The sequence below is a fragment of the Octopus bimaculoides genome, chromosome 2 (assembly GCF_046866305.1).
Source record: "Octopus bimaculoides isolate indiv1 chromosome 2, ASM4686630v1, whole genome shotgun sequence".
NCBI lineage: Eukaryota > Metazoa > Mollusca > Cephalopoda > Octopoda > Octopodidae > Octopus > Octopus bimaculoides.
The window spans coordinates 39,342,296-39,364,172 of NC_142929.1; the positions used below are offsets into that span (position 1 = coordinate 39,342,296).

Consider the following 21,877-nt stretch of genomic DNA (forward strand, 5'->3'; position numbering starts at 1 on the left):
AAAGATCATAACAATTTCGTGCCTATATACGTGCATCCGCTCCCTTAAACACACGCACACACACACACACACACACACACACACACACACACACACACACACACACACACACACACACACACACACACACACACATATATATAGAGGTTATAAGAGGTAATAGTGTCAATAAGACCCAAAGGTGTCAGGTAATGCTGAGTAAGTGCTATGGACAGACTATAATTAAGCATCCAGGTTCGGTAATTATGCGAATAAGGAGTCCAACATAGGTCATATATCAACATGCGTATATATAAAAACAAGTTTTTCAGAATGAGATAAAAATCCAAGGCTATGAAAGATTTTAGAACATTTATAAATAGGTCTTACAGCTGTTTATAAATGTTCTAAAATCTCACTCTGAAAATTTATATATATATATATGTGTGTGTGTGTGTGTGTGTGTGTGTGTGTGTGTGTGTGTGTGTGTGTGTGTGTGTGTGTGTGTGTGTGTGTGTGTGTGTGTGTTGTGTGTGTGTGTGTGTGTGTGTGTGTAAAATATTGGATAGTGAGTATGTTTTAGAAATTTCACTACCAGTGGCTAGCATGTATAAAAAGTCAATAGACAACATATTCTCAATATAAAATAGTGTACATTTAAACACAAGAGAAAACTGCTGTCAACAGGCAGTTTTTACACGCTAGAAGAAGTAGTCAAAACGCTTGTGCGGTGAATTTGAAAAATTATAATGTATAACGATTAGACACATGTTATTCGTCTCTTAGTTATGTGATAATGTTATGGTGCATGTAAAAATTTTCTGTTTATTCATGTTTTATTATGCCGGCTACAGCCTAAAGATATCACTGGTAAAACCAGTTTTTTCTAGGTCGCAACGATATGTGGAGATATATTGTAGGATAATAATGATAATAATAATAATAATAATAATAATAATAATAATAATAATAATAATAATAATAATAATAATCCATGGATGGAATTTATAAATAATACATAGCTATGCGTTCCGTAAATCTCTCAGTTATACAGCCAAGAAATGAACGCATGGACATGATCCATTTGATGTCCATGGATACTAGGGACTGTACTGTAATCATCCCAGGGATATGGAACGTGATCTTAAGGAACATGTGAATCGAGGAGACGGGCGTAGCGATGCATTAAAATAAATTTCATCCAGGGATTATTATTTTTATCGTATACACACACACACACACACACACTATATATATATATATATATATATATATATATATATATATATATATATATATATATATATACCGGAGTAAGCACATGAAATGTGCAACAAGGTGGAAAAAAGAGTACTCAAATACCTGAGGTAGAGTAATATGCTTTATTTAAAAGCAGCAGAAATATAACAAAAAGACCGTTACTCTGAGTTTCACGTTTCCCGTTCATCGGACAGTTTTGTTAGAAATGGAGAAAGGATAACAACGCAATCGATTGCATTGTTATCCTTTCTCCATTTCTAACAAAACTGTCCGATGAACGGGAACGTGAAACTCAGAGTAACGGTTTCTTTGTTATATTTCTGCTGCTTTTAAATAAAGTATATATATATATACATATATATATATACACACTATACATATCCACTATGCATATATATACGCACTATATAATTATAAACTATATATATATATATATATATATATATATATATATATATATATATATATGTATATATATATACAATTTATATATATATATATATATATATATATATATATATATATATATATATACACCATATATATATTTATACGTATATAAGGATATATTTATATATAAATATCTATATATATTTTTATATTTTTATAAATGTATATATATTTATATGTATATATTTATATACATATAAATATATATATATATATATATATATATATATATATATATATATATACATAAATGCATATATATATATATATATATAAATAAATGCATATATATATATATATATATATATATATATATATATATATATATAAATAAATGCATATATATATATATATATATATATATATATAAATAAATGCATATATATATATGTGTATATATATATCTATATCTATATATATCTTTCTCTATATATATGAATATATATATACATTTACGGCGGTGCATCAGTATGGCCGCAGCTCTAAGCTGAAACTATAAAAAAATATATGATTATATTTAAATTAACATATTTACATATATAAATATATTCATACATATATATAAATATATTTATATATATATATATATATATATATATATATATATATATATATATATATATATATATATATATATATATATATATATATATATATATATATATATATATATATATATATATATATATAAATATATTTATATATATATATATATATATATATATATATATATATATATATATATATATATATATATATAATATTTACATATAAATATATATATTTACAAATAAATATATATATATATATAATAATAATATATATATATATATATAATAATAAAAGCAAAATTTCTTTCCTGAGAGACCTTGCTGCATGCAATCAAGCCCTATGCATAGCACTCGTGGAAACTCACCTCAGCCCTGATATAGAGGATGCAGAAGTACACGTACCAAAATATGTCATACTGCGAACAGACAGAAGGGAAAGGAGCCATGGTGGAGTTGCTGTATACATCCGTGACGACCTCACACCCCAGGTCTTACCGTCATACTCAAATTCGGTATGCGACATCCTAGTTGTATACATAAGACAACATAATATAGTCATATGCAATGCATATTGCCCACCGGATGCTCCAAACCACATAGGCAAATTTGAAGATTGCCTCGCTAGAATTAAAGAAATCCTCATGAAACTGGAACACCATGTGACCATATTTCTTATGGGTGATTTCAACTTCCCCAACGTCAAATGGCCCGAAGGTCTCATACTCTCAGGAATGACTTATCGCAAGCAAGCACAGGTGGAATGCCTGCTCAACCTCATCAATGCCCTATTCATGGAGCAAACTGTTCTCAGACCAACTAGAGCGAATAACATTCTAGATCTCTGCTTCACGAACAATACGGACATCATTCATGATGTGAAAGTGACGCCGACATTAGTTTCGGATCACAACATAATAGAGCTGTCTATGTTTGGGCCAAAAGAAACCAGAGACATACAGCCTAAAGGAAGCACCCAAAATCTCTCCAATCTAAACTTCCACAAAGCGGACTGGAAATCGATTCAGAAAGAGATCCTCAGAGAGGATTGGCCAAAATGTCTCTCCACACCAGACATTGACATGAAACTAGAATGTTTCATGTCTATTGTGCAAGCCATAAGCCAGAAATATGTCCCAGAGCACAAGGCCAAAACAAATAGGAACAAGATTCCAAGGGAGAGGAAGATCCTCATGAGACGACGGACAAAAGTTGCAAATCGACTCAACCAGCATCCCAAGAATGGCCAAAGGTCCCGCCTAAAAACGACAGTGATGGAGATCGAAAAAAGGCTGCAACAATCCTATGCGAGGGAGAGAGCAGACAAAGAAGCCTGGGTTATAAAAAAACATTAAGTCAAACCCAAAGGCCTTCTTTCATTACGCAAAAGAAACAGCCTCAGTACGCTGCAAGATTAGACCCCTCTTCGAAAAGGATGGCTCCCTCACAGACAGTCCAACTAGGATCAGTGATGTACTGAATGAGCAATTCAAAAGTGTCTTCACCACTCCATTGGAGCACAGACAAGTGAACAAACCAGTGGACTTCTTTGCTACCTCCCCTATAACCAGTGAGGCAGTTACGATGGAATACATCAACATTAGCGAAGAAGATGTACTACTAGCTATACATGAAGTGGACACAAACTCAACTGCTGGCCCTGATGGTTTCCCAGCAATCCTCTTTAAATCGTGTAAGCATGCCCTGGCAAAACCCCTCCAGATCCTCTTCCAGAGCTTTCTCGCAAACGGAAGACTGCCAAGCAAGCTGAAGGAGGGAATAATATGCCCAATCCATAAAGGGGGAAGCAGAGCAGATGCCAAAAACTACAGGCCTATCTCTCTGACTTCACACATCAGCAAAGTCATGGAAAGGATAATCAGAGGAAAACTGATCGCATTCCTTGAAGAAAATAAATTGCTGAGTGATACCCAACATGGGTATCACTCGACCAGGTAGGAGCTGCCTGACCCAGCTCTTACAACATTACGACTGGGTGTTGAGGCAATTACTCAACAACTCAAATGTGGACGTAATATACCTTGATTTTGCAAAAGCTTTTGACAAAGTGGATCATGGTGTGGTATGCCACAAACTGCGTGATCTTGGCATAGCTGGAAAACTTGGAGAGTGGTTACATGACTTTCTGAAAGATAGAAGTCAGGCAGTAGTGGCTAATGGAGCCACCTCTATGAGAACACAAATAATGAGCGGTGTTCCACAGGGCACTGTCTTGGGACCATTGCTTTTTATAGTCGCTCTCTCAGATATGCCTTCAAGTGCCCGGATAGCCACTCTTGCAAGCTACGCAGACGCTACAAAAGTCTCGCAGAAAATACAGAACTCCAGTGATGTTGCACACCTGCAGCAGGAATTGGACTCAGTTTACAGATGGGCTGAGGACAATAATATGCAGTTTAATGCTGAAAAATTCCAAGCCCTGCGCTACCAACGTCCAAAACTGAATATGAAACTTACAGAGTACACTGGTCCACAGGGAATTTCAATCCCAGAGCCTAAATCAGTGAGAGACCTGGGTATCGACATGAGTGATGATACCTCTTTCCAAGTGCACATTACCAGAATGGCAACAAAGTGCAGACGATTGGCTGGATAGATCCTGAGAACATTCAGAACCAGAGATAAGGAAACCATGATGATCCTCTGGAGGACATTCGTGCTCAGCCGCCTGGATTACTGCTCACAGCTGTGGTCACCCAGCAGTGTGAAATTAACAGCAGACCTTGAAGCAATCCAGAGGAGATTCACAAAGAAGATTGTCTCTTTGCAACTGCTCAGCTACTGGGAAAGGCTGAAACAGCTAAGACTCTACTCCCTGGAGAGAAGGCGGGAGAGGTATGCAGTAATATACATCTGGAAGATCCTGGAAGGAATTGTGCCAAATTTTGGCATTGAAAGCTACACCAATGCCAGAACGGGACGACACTGCATAGTGCCAAAGATCCCAGCAATGCCATCGCGCTTCAGGACCAGTTACTGCAACAGCTTGGGATTCAGGGGCCCACAGCTTTTTAATATTCTCCCAAAGAGCCTGAGGAATCTGCACAAAGTAGATGTAGGAATTTTTAAATCAAAGCTGGACCTCTTCCTATCGAGAGTCCCAGATGAACCTATTTGATTGCTCTGTAAACTGTTTTTTCGGGAGTGTTTTCCTTTTTGTTATGATTCAGTAGTTTCTAGTTACGGTCTGGAGTTTCACGTCCTGATTATATAAAAATATTGCCATGCTTTTTGTATAGATATTTGCATGTATGTATGTATGTATGTATGTATGTATGTATGTATGTATGTATGTATGTATATGTATAAGTTTATCTATTTTTGCATGCAAATACATATGTATAACTACAAACGTAGATATATTTTATATATATCAATGGTTATGTGTGTGTGCATGCGTCTATATGTGTGTGTAAATGCTAAATTATAGTTGCTATCATAGAGAAAATTTAAAAGTAACAACAGAACATTTATTGATGGGAAGCTTAATATTGAGGTTACTGTAAAGTTCATGTTGACTGAGGTTCTGCAATGTGTTTGTAACGATTTGTGTGCATGGATATTTGTATATATATATATATATATATATATATATATGTATGTATGTATGTATGTGTGTGTGTGTGTGTGTGTGTGTGTGTGTGTGTGTGTGTGTGTGTGTGTGTGTGTGTGTGTGTGTGTGTGTGTAGTTGAAGAAAGATTCAATGGAGGAGGGTCTAAAATCTGCGATACAGCTGCTCAATCCGGAGAGAGTGTTGTCGTCCAATTCGTCAAGAGAAATTTTTCCATATGTTTGCATTTGCTGAAAATTTCTGATCTGGAATTCAGCAGTGCGGTAGAATTCTTAGATCTAAAAAAGAGGATATGCGATCGTTCGGCTACGCTTATGTTGCACCTCTTAGATCCATTTAATATATAGCATGGATTTTTCTACAATTTTCCACTTGATTGTATGTGACGTGGAGTTGATATTCAAACCCTGTCCATGGCTAACCATCTTAGTGTATTTTACTTTAGTCGATGTGCCGGAAAGAAGATAGGTAGTTTGCATAACGTCTTTTCAAGTCACCTTCGCATAATCCCATGTAATTCTTCTTTTCGGTTAGTTAATCATGAAGCGTTGCTGTTACCTCTACCTCTTATACAACGGAATTTATCATGCACGTCTGGTCAAGTGAGCAAGTTCAGGGTCGTGACAGTTACAACTGAGAGTGGAATCTTGATGTTGACGGGTGATGATGTTTTTCATATTACGAGAGTAGCTGTATGATAATTTTATTGAGAGTATGTACTTGTGATGTTCTAGGAAATACTTATCTAAAAGAGACAGAAACTTTTTGCATACGTTAGTTGTAACGTTTAGGGAGAAATAGTGGGATGTACCAAATTATTTTCCTAGGTTTAATTTTAGGTTAGTTTTCATCATTGATATTTTTACTAGTAGGGTTGTAATATACCTTATCTTTAAATCCACTGTTAGCTAGGTCATTCTTATAGTAGAGAGCTACCTTATCAAAACAAAGTTTTTAGAAGAGATGCTTGATATCCTACTGGTAACGTTATCTATCAGAATTTTAAACACTATGGTGGGGGTGGGTGGGCAGGTGACAGGACAATTTATGCATGTAGGAGAGTTTTTTGTTTGGCATATAGTACGGGTTATAAGATTGGGAGTTTAAGAAATCGATTTTTGACAGATCGGTAATAACAATGATTTTGAGGCCTAATTGTCTAAAGTTATCAATGAGATTTTCCGCCCAAATTTATCTTGATAAATATTACTAATCTACCAAAAGTCTATATATTAATGTTTGCTTTTATGTTAAGTTATAATAAAAACAACTTTACATTAATTTGAAAGGTTACACTTTTGTAGAGTATAAATTTATTATTCTAAAACAAGAATGTTATTGACCGTGACTTCGAAGTTTCAGCTACTCTAGTCATCGTTGTATTATACCTTAACTGGTTGAAACTTCGAAGTCGCAGTCAATACACACACATACATTTTCTGTTACACATACATTTTCTGTTACACATACATTTTCTGTTACACATACATACACACAGACACACACATACACAAATACTTTCACAAACGCTTTCAACAAAAGCAGGAGACGCAGACTTCGGCATATTGTCAGCAACCACAAAATTTGATAGATAGATAGATAGATAGAACAACCAGGCATGAAACCACTTCCTCTAAAAATATAAATAAAACAAATTAAGGGACATGTAAATAAGCTCATAGCAAACATACTTAACTAAAGAGTATACGGAAATGCTTACTCAAAGCGAGAAAAACGAAATGTCAGAAATACGACAAATTAGAAAAAAATATGTCAGCAATGAGATAAAACGCATCAAAGCAATAATGCGATACAGATAAATCAACAACAAAGACGACCAATGAAAACAACAAAAACATCGAATTAAATGAAACGACAGCCATAGACGATTGCCACAAAACATAACGATTACAAATCAGCCAGTGAGAATGATAACCATTTACAAAAGATTAACTCACTCCAGCCAAATTTTATAAACTAAGTAAGAACAGGGAAAGCCCGCCTGAAGAACACCCTTGCATGAAACTCAAGTCACGAGAGGAATATCTATCTATCTATCTATCTATCTATCTATCTATCTATCTATCTATCTATCTATCTATCTCTCTCTCTATCTATCTATCTATCTGTCTATCTATCTATCTATCTATCTATCTATCTATCTATCTATCTATCTATCTATCTATCTGTCTGTCTGTCTGTCTGTCTGTCTGTCTGTCTGTCTGTCTATGTGTGTGTCTCTTTGTGTAGAGCCGAGTGGTCTAGTAGCCAGGCATGTTGCACTCACGATCGTGAGATCGCCGTTTCGATTCCTAGACCGGTTGTACATTGTGTTCTTGAGCAAAACATTTCATTTCACGTTGCTCCAGTCTACTCAGCTGTAAATGGGCAACCCTGCGATGGACTAGCCTTCCGATCAGGGGAAATGTTGGTCTGCTTGCCTAGCCAGCGGGGTAGCATCATTCGAAAGCTAAAATGATGCAAAATGCATTGTGACCAGCGATGCATAGTAACATCGGATAGTCTGGTCGATCACGTGACACACACACACACACACACACACACACACACACACACACACACACACACACACACACACACACACACACACACACACACATACACACACACACACACACACACACATATATATATATATATATATATATAGATAGATAGATGCTGCAACGCAAAGGGTGGGATTTATATATATATAGCGTTGCAGCATCTACCTCTGCAAATAGCAGTGCCTCTCGTCTTTGGTCTCTCTCTCTCTCTCTCTCTCTCTCTCTCTCTCTCTCTCTCTCTGTGTATCTAAGTACAATATTTCTCAGTCGCAAATTTTGTGTTTCATTTCTTCTTTGTAGGTAGCAATATCTTTCTTCATCCCAACATTTCCTTCCCCCTTTCTCTATCTCTTTACCTACATTTCTCTCTTCTTACCTTAATTCCGTCTTCATGCTCTCCCGTTTTTCTCAATTGCTCTGTTTTTTGTTTTTTTTTGTTTCTATTTTATCAATATATATATATATATATATATATATATATATATATATATATATATATATATATATATATATATATATATATATATATGCGAGTGCGAGTGCTTACTAACCGAAAATATCAAGTCTTACGCGAGTTTTGATTTAGTATGATGTGTAAGCATTAAAATGTCAAATACTCAATTGCAGGGAACTGTTTAAAGTATGTTAATTAATTGTTAAATTCGTGTAATGGTTTACACGGGTATTCAAATGGATATTAACGATATTCAAAGGATATGAAGTAAAGGTAGGTATAGAAATGGAGATAGTTGATGTGCAACTCCCATACACACACAGACATATACAGACACACACACACATATTTTATCAAATGTAATATATTTTTATACATTAATTGCAGTGTTTTATCTTCAGGTCTCTAATGTATTTCTTTTGTTTTTCTTTTCGTATTAGGATCAGCTCACTGATTGAAAACTTTGGCAGTTACTCTCGAGTACGAGGTAGCATAAATGACGACTGGGTTGATCGCCTTAACCATCTTTATACTGTTGTGTTATTGGTCATCTTTGCGGTCATAATTAGCACAGGTCAGTATGTCGGAGATGCTATTCAATGTTGGTGTCCGGCCGAGTTCACAGATGCCTTTGTCGACTACACCAAATCCTACTGTTGGATTGCCAACACGTACTACATACCGATGACAGACGTTATACCAGTTGAAATTCGCAAGCGAGAGGACAAACAGATTACTTACTACCAGTGGGTGCCACTAATATTACTGTTTCAAGCATTCATGTTTAAATTTCCAAATATACTTTGGACATCAACGCATGAATTATCAGGATTAAATCTTGATAAAATTGTGTCAATGGCTGAAGAGACTCAGTTAGGTTCCCCAGATGACCGTGAGGAAACTATTAAAAACATAGCTCATTTTCTCACACGCTGGCTTGAAGCTTATCGTGAATATAAACTCAATTTCCTTGTTAAACTACGACAAAGATCATCGAGGATGTGTTGCTTTCTGTGTTCTCGTCGCCAGGGTACTTTTCTTACCGGCCTCTATGTTTTTGTGAAAATGCTCTATGTGGCTAATGTAATAGGCCAATTTTTCCTTCTGAATGCTTTTATGGCAACCGATTATACTGTTTACGGACTGGAAGTGTTACAATCTTTAGCCAGTAATACTGTTTGGCAAGAAAGTCCACGTTTTCCTAGAGTAACACTGTGTGACTTGCAAATTCGTCAATTACAAAATCTTCAAAGATACACCGTTCAATGTGTTTTACCAATCAATTTATTTAACGAAAAAATTTTCATCTTTTTGTGGTTTTGGTTTGTGTTTGTCGCTGCATGTTCATGCATTAATCTTTTGTCCTGGTTCTATCGCTTCATTTTCTCCCAGGCTCATATTGATTATGTCACTAAATACATTCGATGGTGGGATTCCATCCAGACAAAACAGGACAGAAAACTATGTCAAAAATTTACGAAGGAGTATCTTCGAGATGATGGTTTTTTGGTCCTACGTGTTATAGCAAAGAATTCTACAGATTTAGTTGCCGGAGATTTATTACATTATCTGTGGAAGGCTTATAAGGAAAAGAATGACGTGAAGAATAAAGAACCAGCAGATGTTGGTTCTAATGTTCATACTTAACATGAGAGTTTCGCTTGGAAAACGCAAGTGAAGGAGCATGTTATCGCTACAAACATCATGGAATGAACAGATATTTCCTCTTTACAGAAAAATTGTCTTCACCGAAAGGAAGCATATGCATAAAATTCGTAAAAGGTGAAAAACTCAAACAAAATATGGAATGTATTTGAGAAGTGTAATTTATCGATATATGATAAAAGAAAACCTGTTGTGAAGCATGTCTGAGATTCATATGATGTCTTCTGAAGTTCTGCTCTACTTATTATTCACTTCCTCAAACATACTCAGCCCATCAAAAGATCCACAAAATTTGTCTTTTTTTTTCAGAAACTACAATAATATCACTTTCTTTTTCCCACTCTTCATATGCTCTTTATTTTTTAACAACCCAATATAACAGAGGTCACTCCATCTAACAGAAAAATGAAATCTCTCATTATTCTAGTTTGGGATCACAACCTACCCCTTTCATGTCAATCTAAACTCCGGAATTAAAAAAAAAAATAAAGTTAAAATTGATTAATTTCTAGATCACATCTTTCATTTACTCTATTAGTGTATTTCTTTTCTTTCATTCTGTATTTTTCCTTTTCACTCTTTTCGAGTGATTTATGTTAAATATTAAAAACATAATTTAAAATAATTCCCTTCAGAGAATATAATCTTTTATGTAGCGAAGAATCAGCTTGGCTGACAAGCTTTGTTAATTAATTTTAGCTTCATCAGCTTTCAATAATATTGATAAAAGCTTAGTCAGACTAATTCATTTAATAATTCTGCTTAATGCTGCTAGCAACCGCAGCATTTATTAATAAGTATGACTTCAGACTTCAGATCCTGAAGAAGTCGGTTTGATCTCAGTTGGGAGATGAGATATTGCACCATTACCTTATCTGCTTGGAAAATAGGGATTATGTAATAATATCCCGTAAATTCATGGCTACTGCCAATTATGAAATAAAAAAAAAATCATTAATAAGCAGTAAAAGTAAATAATCCACCGAGGAAGTGCTGTATTTTTCAGGTCCCTAACCTAAACGTACCAACTACTTTAAGGCTTCTAAAAGGTTCTTGGATTATTCTTTTATAATATCACTGATGACATCATCATCATCTTCTTCTTCTTCTTCTTCATTGTTATTATTATTATTATTATTATTATTATTATTATTATTATTATTATTATTATTATTATTATTATTATTTTTATTATTATTATTATTATTATTAAGGCGGTGAGCTGGCAGAATCGTTAGCATGCCGGACAAAATGCTTAACGGCATTTCATCTGTCTTTACATTCTGAGTTCAAATTCCTCAAAGGTCGACTTTGCTTTTCATCCTTTCGGGATCGATAAATTAAGTACCAGTCATGTGCTTAGGTCGATATAATCGACTTGTCTCTTCCCCCAAAATTTCAGGCCTTGTGTCTCTAATAGAAAGTATTATTATTATTATTATTATTATTATTATTATTATTATTATTATTATTATTATTATTATTATTATTATTATTATTATTATTATTATTATTATTATTATTATTATTATTATTATTATTATTAAGGCGGTGAGCTGGCAGAATCGTTTGCACGCCGGGTGAAATGCTTAGCGGTATTTCGTCTGCCGTTACGTTCTGAGTTCAAGTTCCGTCGAGGTCGACTTTACCTTTCATCCTTTCGGTGTCGATAAAATTAGTACCAGTTACGCACTGGATTTGATGTAATCGACTATCACCTTTCCCCAAATTTGAGGCCTTATTCTTCCAGTAGAAAGAATTATTATTATTATTATTATTATTATTATTATTATTATTATCATTATTAAGGCAGCGGGCTGGCAGAATCGTTAGCACACCGGGCAAAATGCTAGGCGCTATTTCGTCCGTCTTTACGTTCTAAGTTCAAATTCCGCCGAGGTCGACTTTGCCTTTCATTCTTTCGGGGTTGATCACCCCCCACCCCACCAAATTTCAGCCCTTGTGCCTTTAGTAGAAAGAATTATTTAAGAAATTAGGGTTTTAAAAATAGTTGGGTTTAATTAGAGACTAGAAGCAGAATGAAAATAGACACATAGGACACCACTATACACTTGCCAGATAGTAATTATGATAATTATTTTCACAAACTCTACTACAACCCAATAAAATAACATAACTCTAATAGCAAATTGTCTACATGACAGCTGAAATATTAAATCAACTCCATAAACAAAGTAACGAAACTGCATAACAGAGCAAAACAGTTATGTTAACTCAAACACAACTTTACACAACCAAAATACGACGCTGCTTGCACCACAATAACATAGAAGTGCATTTGATAGAGTAGCGAAAACTTGTGTGAAACATGTTGAAAACATAATAGTAATAGTAATAATAATAATAATAATAATAATGATGATAATAATAATAATAATTACATAAACAATAAATAATCAATTAGTGATGTCATTTATATTAAGGTGTCCCAGTTTCACATCAACGAAGTAGTCTATTTTATTGCTGATTATTAAACACACATATCTTGGTTACGACTTCCATAAATGCCAGTTAAGCTTCTTCAGCTTATCAAACATCTAAATTTATAATTTTCTTAAACTGAGTCTGATAACAAATAAGGGAGGAAAAAACCCCCAAACAAAAGCCCACCAAAACACAAAACTGCTTCATAAATCGACCAAGCATTTAAATCTATATCGTTAACATCGCTACGTTTGACATGTGTAAAAAGATGCCCCACTCTTACTTTCACAAGCACACGTATACACTCACGGACACATGCATGCAATCACACGTACGACCCATATATACATACATAATACATACATACATACATACATACACACACGTATGTTAAACGTTATGGCTGGTCATAGAGTGGCCATTGGTTTCGCATCCATAAAGCGCTTTGTAGTATGGGTGATTCGTCAGACTCAAATAACCGAAGTCGCCTATACTGCTAAGCGCCTTATAGGTGCACAACCAATGGCCACTCTATCACAGGCCATAACATCTAACTTCCTAAAGAAATATATTACTGCTCTCATGCTTTACAGTGTGCTTCTTTTTCAGGTATATGAACTACTGACGTATATATATATATATATATATATATATATATATATATATATATATATATATATATATATATATATATATACACATATATATATATTAATGCATTATATATGTATATAGATATGTAAGTATATAATATTTATCTATATATGTGTATAATATATAAATATATAATGCATATATACATAAATGCACACACACACACAGACACACACACACACACACACACACACACACACACACACATACACACAGAGACATACATGTATATATATTCACACGTATACATGATATTTCATTTACGCAAACAACCACATCTTTAAAAGGCCTAATTATACATTTTTAATATACATGCTCTCTATTTTTTTATTTTTCAAAATTCAATGAGAGGTTAAAATCTTAATTTTGTTTTGATTCAATTTTGCTTTACTGTATATGTCTTTTCTACAGTAATAAATCTTGTTTTGTTTTCAAATAAAAGTAAAACGTTCGAATTTGTTTTATATCAATAACAATTCTGTTGGTCTTCATGTCCAAGGTTTTTGAAATGTAATACGATGTTTTCTTTCCTTAGTGAGAATTTGGTAACTGGCAGCTGAAAATCTAGAGGTCCTCAAGCGTAATCAGGATGCATATCATGACCCTGCAATAAATAAATAAATAAATAAATAAATAAATAAAAGGAAATAAATATATAAAAATATAAAAAAATTAAAGGTCAAAGGAATATTATGAGATAAATGTTCACTACTTTAAGAATGTTATACAATGCAGAATATTGTATACAATATACTTACCTGAAGCTTCTAAATGTTTTACCCTGGTTGTGACATCCTTTGCATGAGAAACAATCTGAGAAATGATTTGTTATACAGGTTCCGTTAACCCATTCAAATCCCTCATCGTTATGTTAGCAGCAGTAGTTATTCCCCAAATGTCGGTGTAATCGACTTCCCAAGCACTGCTGTATACAAACTTCCAACTGTTTCTGCAGGTAACCCACCATCCGTCAGATGATGTGATGGCGTTAATAGCAATAGCAGTCACTCTCCAAATGTTACCGGCTTGTTGGTGTAGGTAACTCTCCGATCGTTGGTTGTCGCTACGTATAACAACGTGGTGGTGGTGGCGTGTATTATAATACCTCTGAAATATAAAGATTTTGTTAAACTTTCCGCATTGTGAGAAGCTTTCCTATTTTTCGTTTTCCTCTTCTTCGGTATTGCAATATTTCAGTTAATTACAACACGCACACGCACTTCCATCCGTCATTCTGACACCATGACCGACTCAACGTATCCAATTCAAAATTTTTCTTCTTTCAACACTGGTGTTGCCCGCCTTCTCAAATATAACAATATCAGGTGTGATACAGTACTCTCGAAATACATATGATGCCTGTAGGTTATCCACTCCTCGCACCTATATAGCAAGACTAAGAACATAGGCCTCATACACAGAGAGCATTGTGTTTGTTATAATACTCTGATCTTACCAGACTCGCTTCTCGAGTTTCCCGAAAGTAACGCTAGCTTTCGTAATCCTCTGATTTATTTCGGCGTCAAGCGTGCCATCTCTACTAAGCGTATTTTCGAGATACACAAAGCTGTCCACCACTTCAAGTTTTTTCCTCCCACGAAGAAGTTAGGCTACACACAAACTTCTCCAGCTGGTGGAGTGTACATGATTTCGGTCATCCTCTTGCTAGTATTGAGTCCAAATGCAGTACACGCATTAAGGAAAATGTCCACTATTATTTACATGTCAGCTACAAAGTCAGCCACTAGATCTGTATCATTAATATAAAGGAACTATTTGAAAAGGGTGCAAATTATTTTTGACTTGGTATTGAAAGATCTTTGATTGAAGACTTTGTCAGAGATTCTGAATCGCATGTAAACACCGATTTCGCTTACATTAGTATCACGACAAAGTATATGGAGATCGGAGTTGGTACTAGTATGTCAGCCTGTTTGAATTCGTTTTCCATTGAAATTGGTTCTAAAAGTTTTCCATTTAAGGTTCGCTCTTGCTTTCATGGTGTGGTGACTTTTTAAATATTCCCACAGATTGAGGAGGGCGTGGGAATGTGTTTGCAAAACGGAAGCTGGGCCGAAGTCACCTGCGTGCACATTGTCGTATAAAGTTTAATAAAGAGCGGGCACTTTTCTAACAAGGAGAACAATGGACACACACACACACACACATACATACACTTATTAAATGTGCATGTGTGCGTACGCGCGCGCATGCTTTCGTGTGGGCGAATCGTGTTGTTTGAATATGTCCACGGTTCGACAAACCGCCAGGATAAGTGCTGGACTTAAGATAAGCTTTTGGGAGCATTTTGTTCGACAAATCCTTCAAAGTGATGTCACAGCATACCCATAGTTCAATGAACGCAACAAGGAAAGAATATACACGCATACATACATACCACATATTTACAAACACCAGGAACCCTCTTAATTCAAAAAGTTTTGTTGATTTGTGAGCAACCAGCTTGAACCCTCTCAAGAACTTAAATTAAACCCAAAGAAAAATAATATATATATCTATTATAATAAACTCCACAGTTTTAAGTTTTATATTTTGATATGCATGTAATGAAGTCTCGTAGCATATAGTTAATAATAAAGTCGTTAGAGCAGGGGATGTGATCGTGCTGATTAGATTATACACTTTTTTACATTTTTATGAAAATAGAACATTTATCTCCTTTTAACAGAGAACTATTTATAGTGTTTATAAATACAGATAAACTAAATCTGTATTATTTTCCTAACACTGGATAAACTAACAACGATGGTTAATTATTAATGAATAATTCACCACACATTTGAAATGTAAAACATACCTTTTTAATAAACATGTCATCATGCCTATTTCAGCTTAGCGATCAATAATTGATAATTGTATGTATTGTTGTGATAAAATATTTGTAAGGACATTGATAATACTGTCAATACAAAGATTAATTTCGGTAATGAAACAAGTAATACTAACACAGAAAAATGATCAATTTAAACAAAAATAATCTTAACGTTAGTATTGGCGATAAAAGGATCATTCACAATATAAACCAGATGGGCCATACGTTGGCTGAATGTAAACAAGGAGGCCTATTAAAATGTAGGGTCAGATTCAAAGAACAATATACTTGTAATACAGTTTGTAAAACAGGTGTAGGCGTGTATGTCATAAATACACACACACACACACACACACACACACACACACACACACACACACACACACACACACACACACACATTTACAGAAAACAAAAGACGAAGGCAGGTGAGGGAACAACAAGCAGGTGTATTAGTTTGACGCTCGGGAAGAATTGAAAAATCTTTGACGTTTCGACCCTACGCTCTTTAACAGAATGGGTTGAGAGAAAAAAAAATGGAGAGAGAACGAAAAAAAAAAAAAAAACGGAGAGAGAAAAAATACGTGGTGATAAACGGTTCAACTTGATGAAATGACCGGAAGAAAGAGGCTGAGTTAAAGGGAGATAATAACGGTGACCTGACTGAACAAAGGTGCGCAAACGTGTGTGTGTAAGAATTATATGTACGTATGCGTGAATGGGGACAGCGCGTGTGAATGTATGTGTGGGTGAGCAGATAATTATGTGGGCCTGTGTGTGTGTATGTGTGTAAGTAGCCTAGTGCGTGCATTGTGTGGAGTGATGTGCATTTCGTGTATTTGTATGTGTGCGTATGGACGTGTGTATATATATATATATATATATATATATATATATATATATGTGTGTGTGTGTGTGTGTGTGTGTGTGTGTGTGTGTGTGTGTGCGTGTGTACATTATAACTTCACGATTGGAAGAAAGCAGTACTTCTGATCGTCCGCTCAATAAAGTAACCTTGAGTAAATGAATCTTAGACACCTCCATCAAACTGAATCCATACAGCTTGCTGTCGCCGAGTTATAGTTTAGATTTGGTAAGAATATTCCAGTTTAGGTTGGAAAGAACAATTCTAAATTTTATATTTGATGTTTCAAATATACGATGAGAGTTTCGAATCTTCAGTTATGGCCGTATGAAAAGCTTAGTTGATTGCAGCATATCTCAAACGAATTAGCTGTGAAACTGATGCATCTTTTAGTTGAGTCGATAGTATTTACTTCATACTAATATTTTATATCCTTAGTGAAGCTGTTGAATGGTAGACTCGTACTAGTTTTGTTAAGTTTAGCTGGGTTAGTGGGTCAACACTGAGAATTGTGAAGAGCGAGAGTTTTACAAAGCTCTTTTTAAATATTTTACATTACATATATATCAATACGAAATGTTTACTTAAATGAAAAGAAGAAAATTGTAGTTAAGGCCGTTGTTATTTCTAGATTAAGTTGCTCTTTCAAATTCTGTTGTTAGCTATTTCTTATGAATGATATATATTTTTCTTTGAAATAACAATGTTTTAAGGTTACGTATTAATATGCAGAACGAGCTTTAGATAGTTGTTAGTAAGGGACTAAACTGGATAATCTATGCGAGAAATTCTTAATTAGTTTGATTAAAAGTTTATTCGACATTACATGTATGTAATTTAGTGTTTCATTTGGCTTGTGTAAAAAATGAGATAGCAATGTAAATAGATCGAAGATAACATCAAGGAAGTTAAAGTTTTGGTTGATTTATATGGTTATAGCCAATAAAAAGTTTTTAATGAAGAGGTAGAGCTATTTTAACTGAAGATTCGAAACTCTCATCGTATATTTGAAACATCAAATATAAAATTTAGAATTTTAAGTTTAGCGGTAAAAGAGAAGCTGCACCTTATAACCAGTGAAAGGCCATGACTTCTATATAATTTGCTTTCTATAAAATGAAAAAGGAAAAAAGAAACTTAAATTTAGGTCGACGAATAGGAAATAGAAACAATTCAATGACGTCGCTTAGCATTGCTGAATCACTTGCAAATCGAGTCCACCACTTAATTTACGTAAACTAATACGTAGACATAGACGTATTCGTGTACGAAACGTCGTAATTACAGTGCTGGATCTGAATGCTATAGAAAATCGATAGTTTATCACTTAAAAATGAGAATATCGTACTATTAAGATAAAAATTAAGACACAATGTTGACTTGTAAAGCTTTAATATCTATGGTAGTCGGCTGATAAATTCATAGGCTGACGAAGATACTCTCATAGAATCTGAACTATTAAGGTTTATTTTTCAACATAGGCCCCTTTGCGGTCCATGCACTTCTTCCATCGGTATTGTAGTGCTTGGATATATTCGATTGGCGAAGAAGTTTTCATTCTGTTGCCCCAACCCAAATCATCAACAACAACAAATATGAAGTCATCATCATTGCGATTCTGGTTCAAACCAGTTCAAAGCCAAAATCACACCTAGCAGCCATTGAAACGAAGGACTTGTGTGCTGAAGCATTGTCCCAATGAAACAAGACCCCTTTCGTCAGTTTTCCTGGGCGTTTGATTTTGAAAGCCTTTTGTAACTGCCTCGGCAAGTTTGCATAGTACTCGCCATTGAAGGTGTGACCCTTTTGAAGATAGTCAATAAACACAATGCCTTTTGCATTCCGAAAAAAACTGAGGCTGTCTCCTTCCTCTGATCTTTTTGGAGCAGATAAGTTGTCGACTGTTAATTACTCCCTATTTCGACCTTTCAACGACAAGATAGGAAACCTGCATAAAACAGCAGCATCCAGAAATTTTTTAAATATAAAATTTGTGGAGGGCTAGAGCTTAGAACGAACTAACAACGACAGAGTGGACATGCAGAGTAAACAATAGACGAAGACAAACATTAAGGGCCGTCAGACCAAGGCGCATTGTAATGGGTAACGCCTGGGAGAAATTTCGAAAAGATATAGAATATGTAGAAGAGAAAAAAGAGAAAAAAATGTCGGGACTCGAGAAAAATGACATCCAGCGACGTGGACGTCGCGTCCAGAAAAGACAAAGGTGAGAGAAAGGCCTGTAGTCACGTGAGAGAAAAGAGGCAGAGGAGGAGAAGGGGCACAAGAGAGAAGATGAGGGAAAGAAACAAAGTGAGTGAGGAGAAGGGAGATGGAATGAAAGAAAGTAGGGAGCGGAAGAAAGATAGACAGGGGACAGCAAATAAGGAGGGGAGAAACGGAAGATAAAGAGGACTATAAAGGGATAGAGAGAAAGAAAGGGAACAGTGAGTAAAATCACAGAAATTATAAATAAAAGTAAACACTTACTGTGGGCTAGGCTGCGTGGCGTTCGATTCTAAATAAATAAATATAAAATACACCAGGTACAGGACATCACCAACGAGTGAAAAATACGTAAACACACGAGGGCTAAGTACAGGACAAAATACCCCAAAATATACAATAAGAACAGGACATCATCAACGAGTGAAAATAAGTGAACACATAATGAGAGACAAGTACGGGACAAAATACCAAAAGAAGTCTAACCCCTCCTCAGTTGTCGGCTGTTAATTACTCCCTGTTTCGAGCTTTCAACGGCAAGATATGGAACCTTCATAAAACAGCAGCAATACGTATATGTATATATACACCCGCAATGTATAAACGTGCAAACAAAAGCAAAAAAAAAAAGAAGAAAAAGAAAAACACAAATGTAGAGACGTAGCGAAGAGGTACGGTATAACTAAGTGGATTCGAAACTGAAACTACATTTTTATTGTGAAACAAATTTCCGGTTTTTCGTTTTCTCCTCTCTGCACTTGGATATTAATGATTAAATTGACCTCTTGATTTTTCTCTGGTCACGGAAGGGCCAAGATAAATAATTGTGGAGAAATTCTATTATTCTCGGTTGAGCTACTTTATTTGTCAAAGATCAATTTACGACCAAATGTTAAGTCCACTTCTTTGATAATGTGATGCCAAACCAGGAGAATGACCTGTCACGCACGAGTTGAATTAGCTCCCCTTCTGTGTTGGCCCCTTGTGGGAAATAAATAAAAAAAAAGAGTTGAATTAGCTCTCAATTTAGGTCATTCAGCCCTCGCCGAAGAGCAGGCGTGTGAACTTATCAGTCTATTTATGAAGGCATTATTACACTTTCCTTCTCTTTTGCAGTACAGAGATAAAGCTAGCTACGGCACAGACTGAACCATTTGATCTTTTGTAAACAGCTTGAGCTCCGCATACTGGATGCTAGCAAGCTTATGGGGTCAGCAGGAGAGAATGCGCATCATTGCGCATCGGCCTCGCCTGACTTAAACGAGGCTCCGCTTGTTAGATCAATTGGTTTCTAGATTTCGCTCAATATTCCTCATAGAATACTTTTTACTGCATTAACAAATAATGTGTACACAAGCAGCTCGCTACACATGCTAATCTAATATATCGTGACGACATTATAATTCATATCAAATAAATGGTCATCGTAATAGTCAATTAATTGTTATTCGCTCATTCATTTCTCCGATGCATCTGTGTGTGTGTGTGTGTGTGTGTGTGTGTGTGTGTGTGTGTGTGTGTGTGTGTGTGTGTGTACGCGCGCGCATGCATGGAAACATACCTGGCACTGCTTTACATAGATCGAGTTTATTTTATCGAGATGACATTTCGTAGAATAATTTGAAATAGAGAATAGATTTAGAAACGAAGCAAAATCTGTAGTTCTTTTTTCATTTATTTAAGCAGTTAAAAAAAAAAAAAGAGAACACGCAACAGATTTAAAAGATTTCCATCTGAGATAACTTCATATGTTGTATGGCGGTACAGAACGAAGATAATTAATGCTTATATCAGTCACTAACTGCATGATACCTGTTAACAATGTTCTTTACTGGTTCGTTAACAGCATTGTAATGTCTTTCTCTCAATGGACCATCATTACCACCTGCCATTTGTTCGATAAAATAAAACTTATTTTACTTACGTTTAATTTTATAGATAAGTCTTCATAATAGCCATGGTAACATGTTTGCCAGGATCGCTGTGTCAACATTCAAATCAAAAAGGTGGACGGTGGAAAAAATCTTCTAGAAAATATAGATATTTGTAAAATTGCTCTAGGATAGTTTCATTAAAAAGGTCTTTTGATGAAAAGACACTTCGATACAAGGTTAATTCGACGAAAAGTTATTCGATATATTTATGCATACACATGCGTGTGTGCTTGTACACACACACACACACACGCACACACACACACAGAGACACACTGACACAGACACACACACAGACACACACACACACACACACACACACACACACACAGAGTTGAAATTTATAGAAAAACAGGAGATGAAGGCAGGTGTATGAACAAGCAAAGTACGGCGAGTATCGCAGC

General features: G+C 35.1%; 1 protein-coding gene across 10 annotated transcripts in view; it reads left to right on the forward strand.

Annotated features, from left to right (window-relative positions):
* The window catches only part of LOC106874684 (innexin unc-9), a 172,749-nt gene extending 158,683 nt beyond the window's left edge, over positions 1-14,066 (forward strand). For all 10 annotated transcript variants that reach the window (XM_014922495.3, XM_089343760.1, XM_089343761.1 and 7 more), the window contains one exon: positions 9,292-14,066. In XM_014922495.3, the coding sequence (XP_014777981.1) occupies positions 9,292-10,498 (1,207 nt within the window). In that variant the 3' untranslated portion in view covers positions 10,499-14,066. The remainder of the gene's footprint in view (positions 1-9,291) is intronic.
* The last annotated feature ends 7,811 nt before the right edge of the window (positions 14,067-21,877 follow it).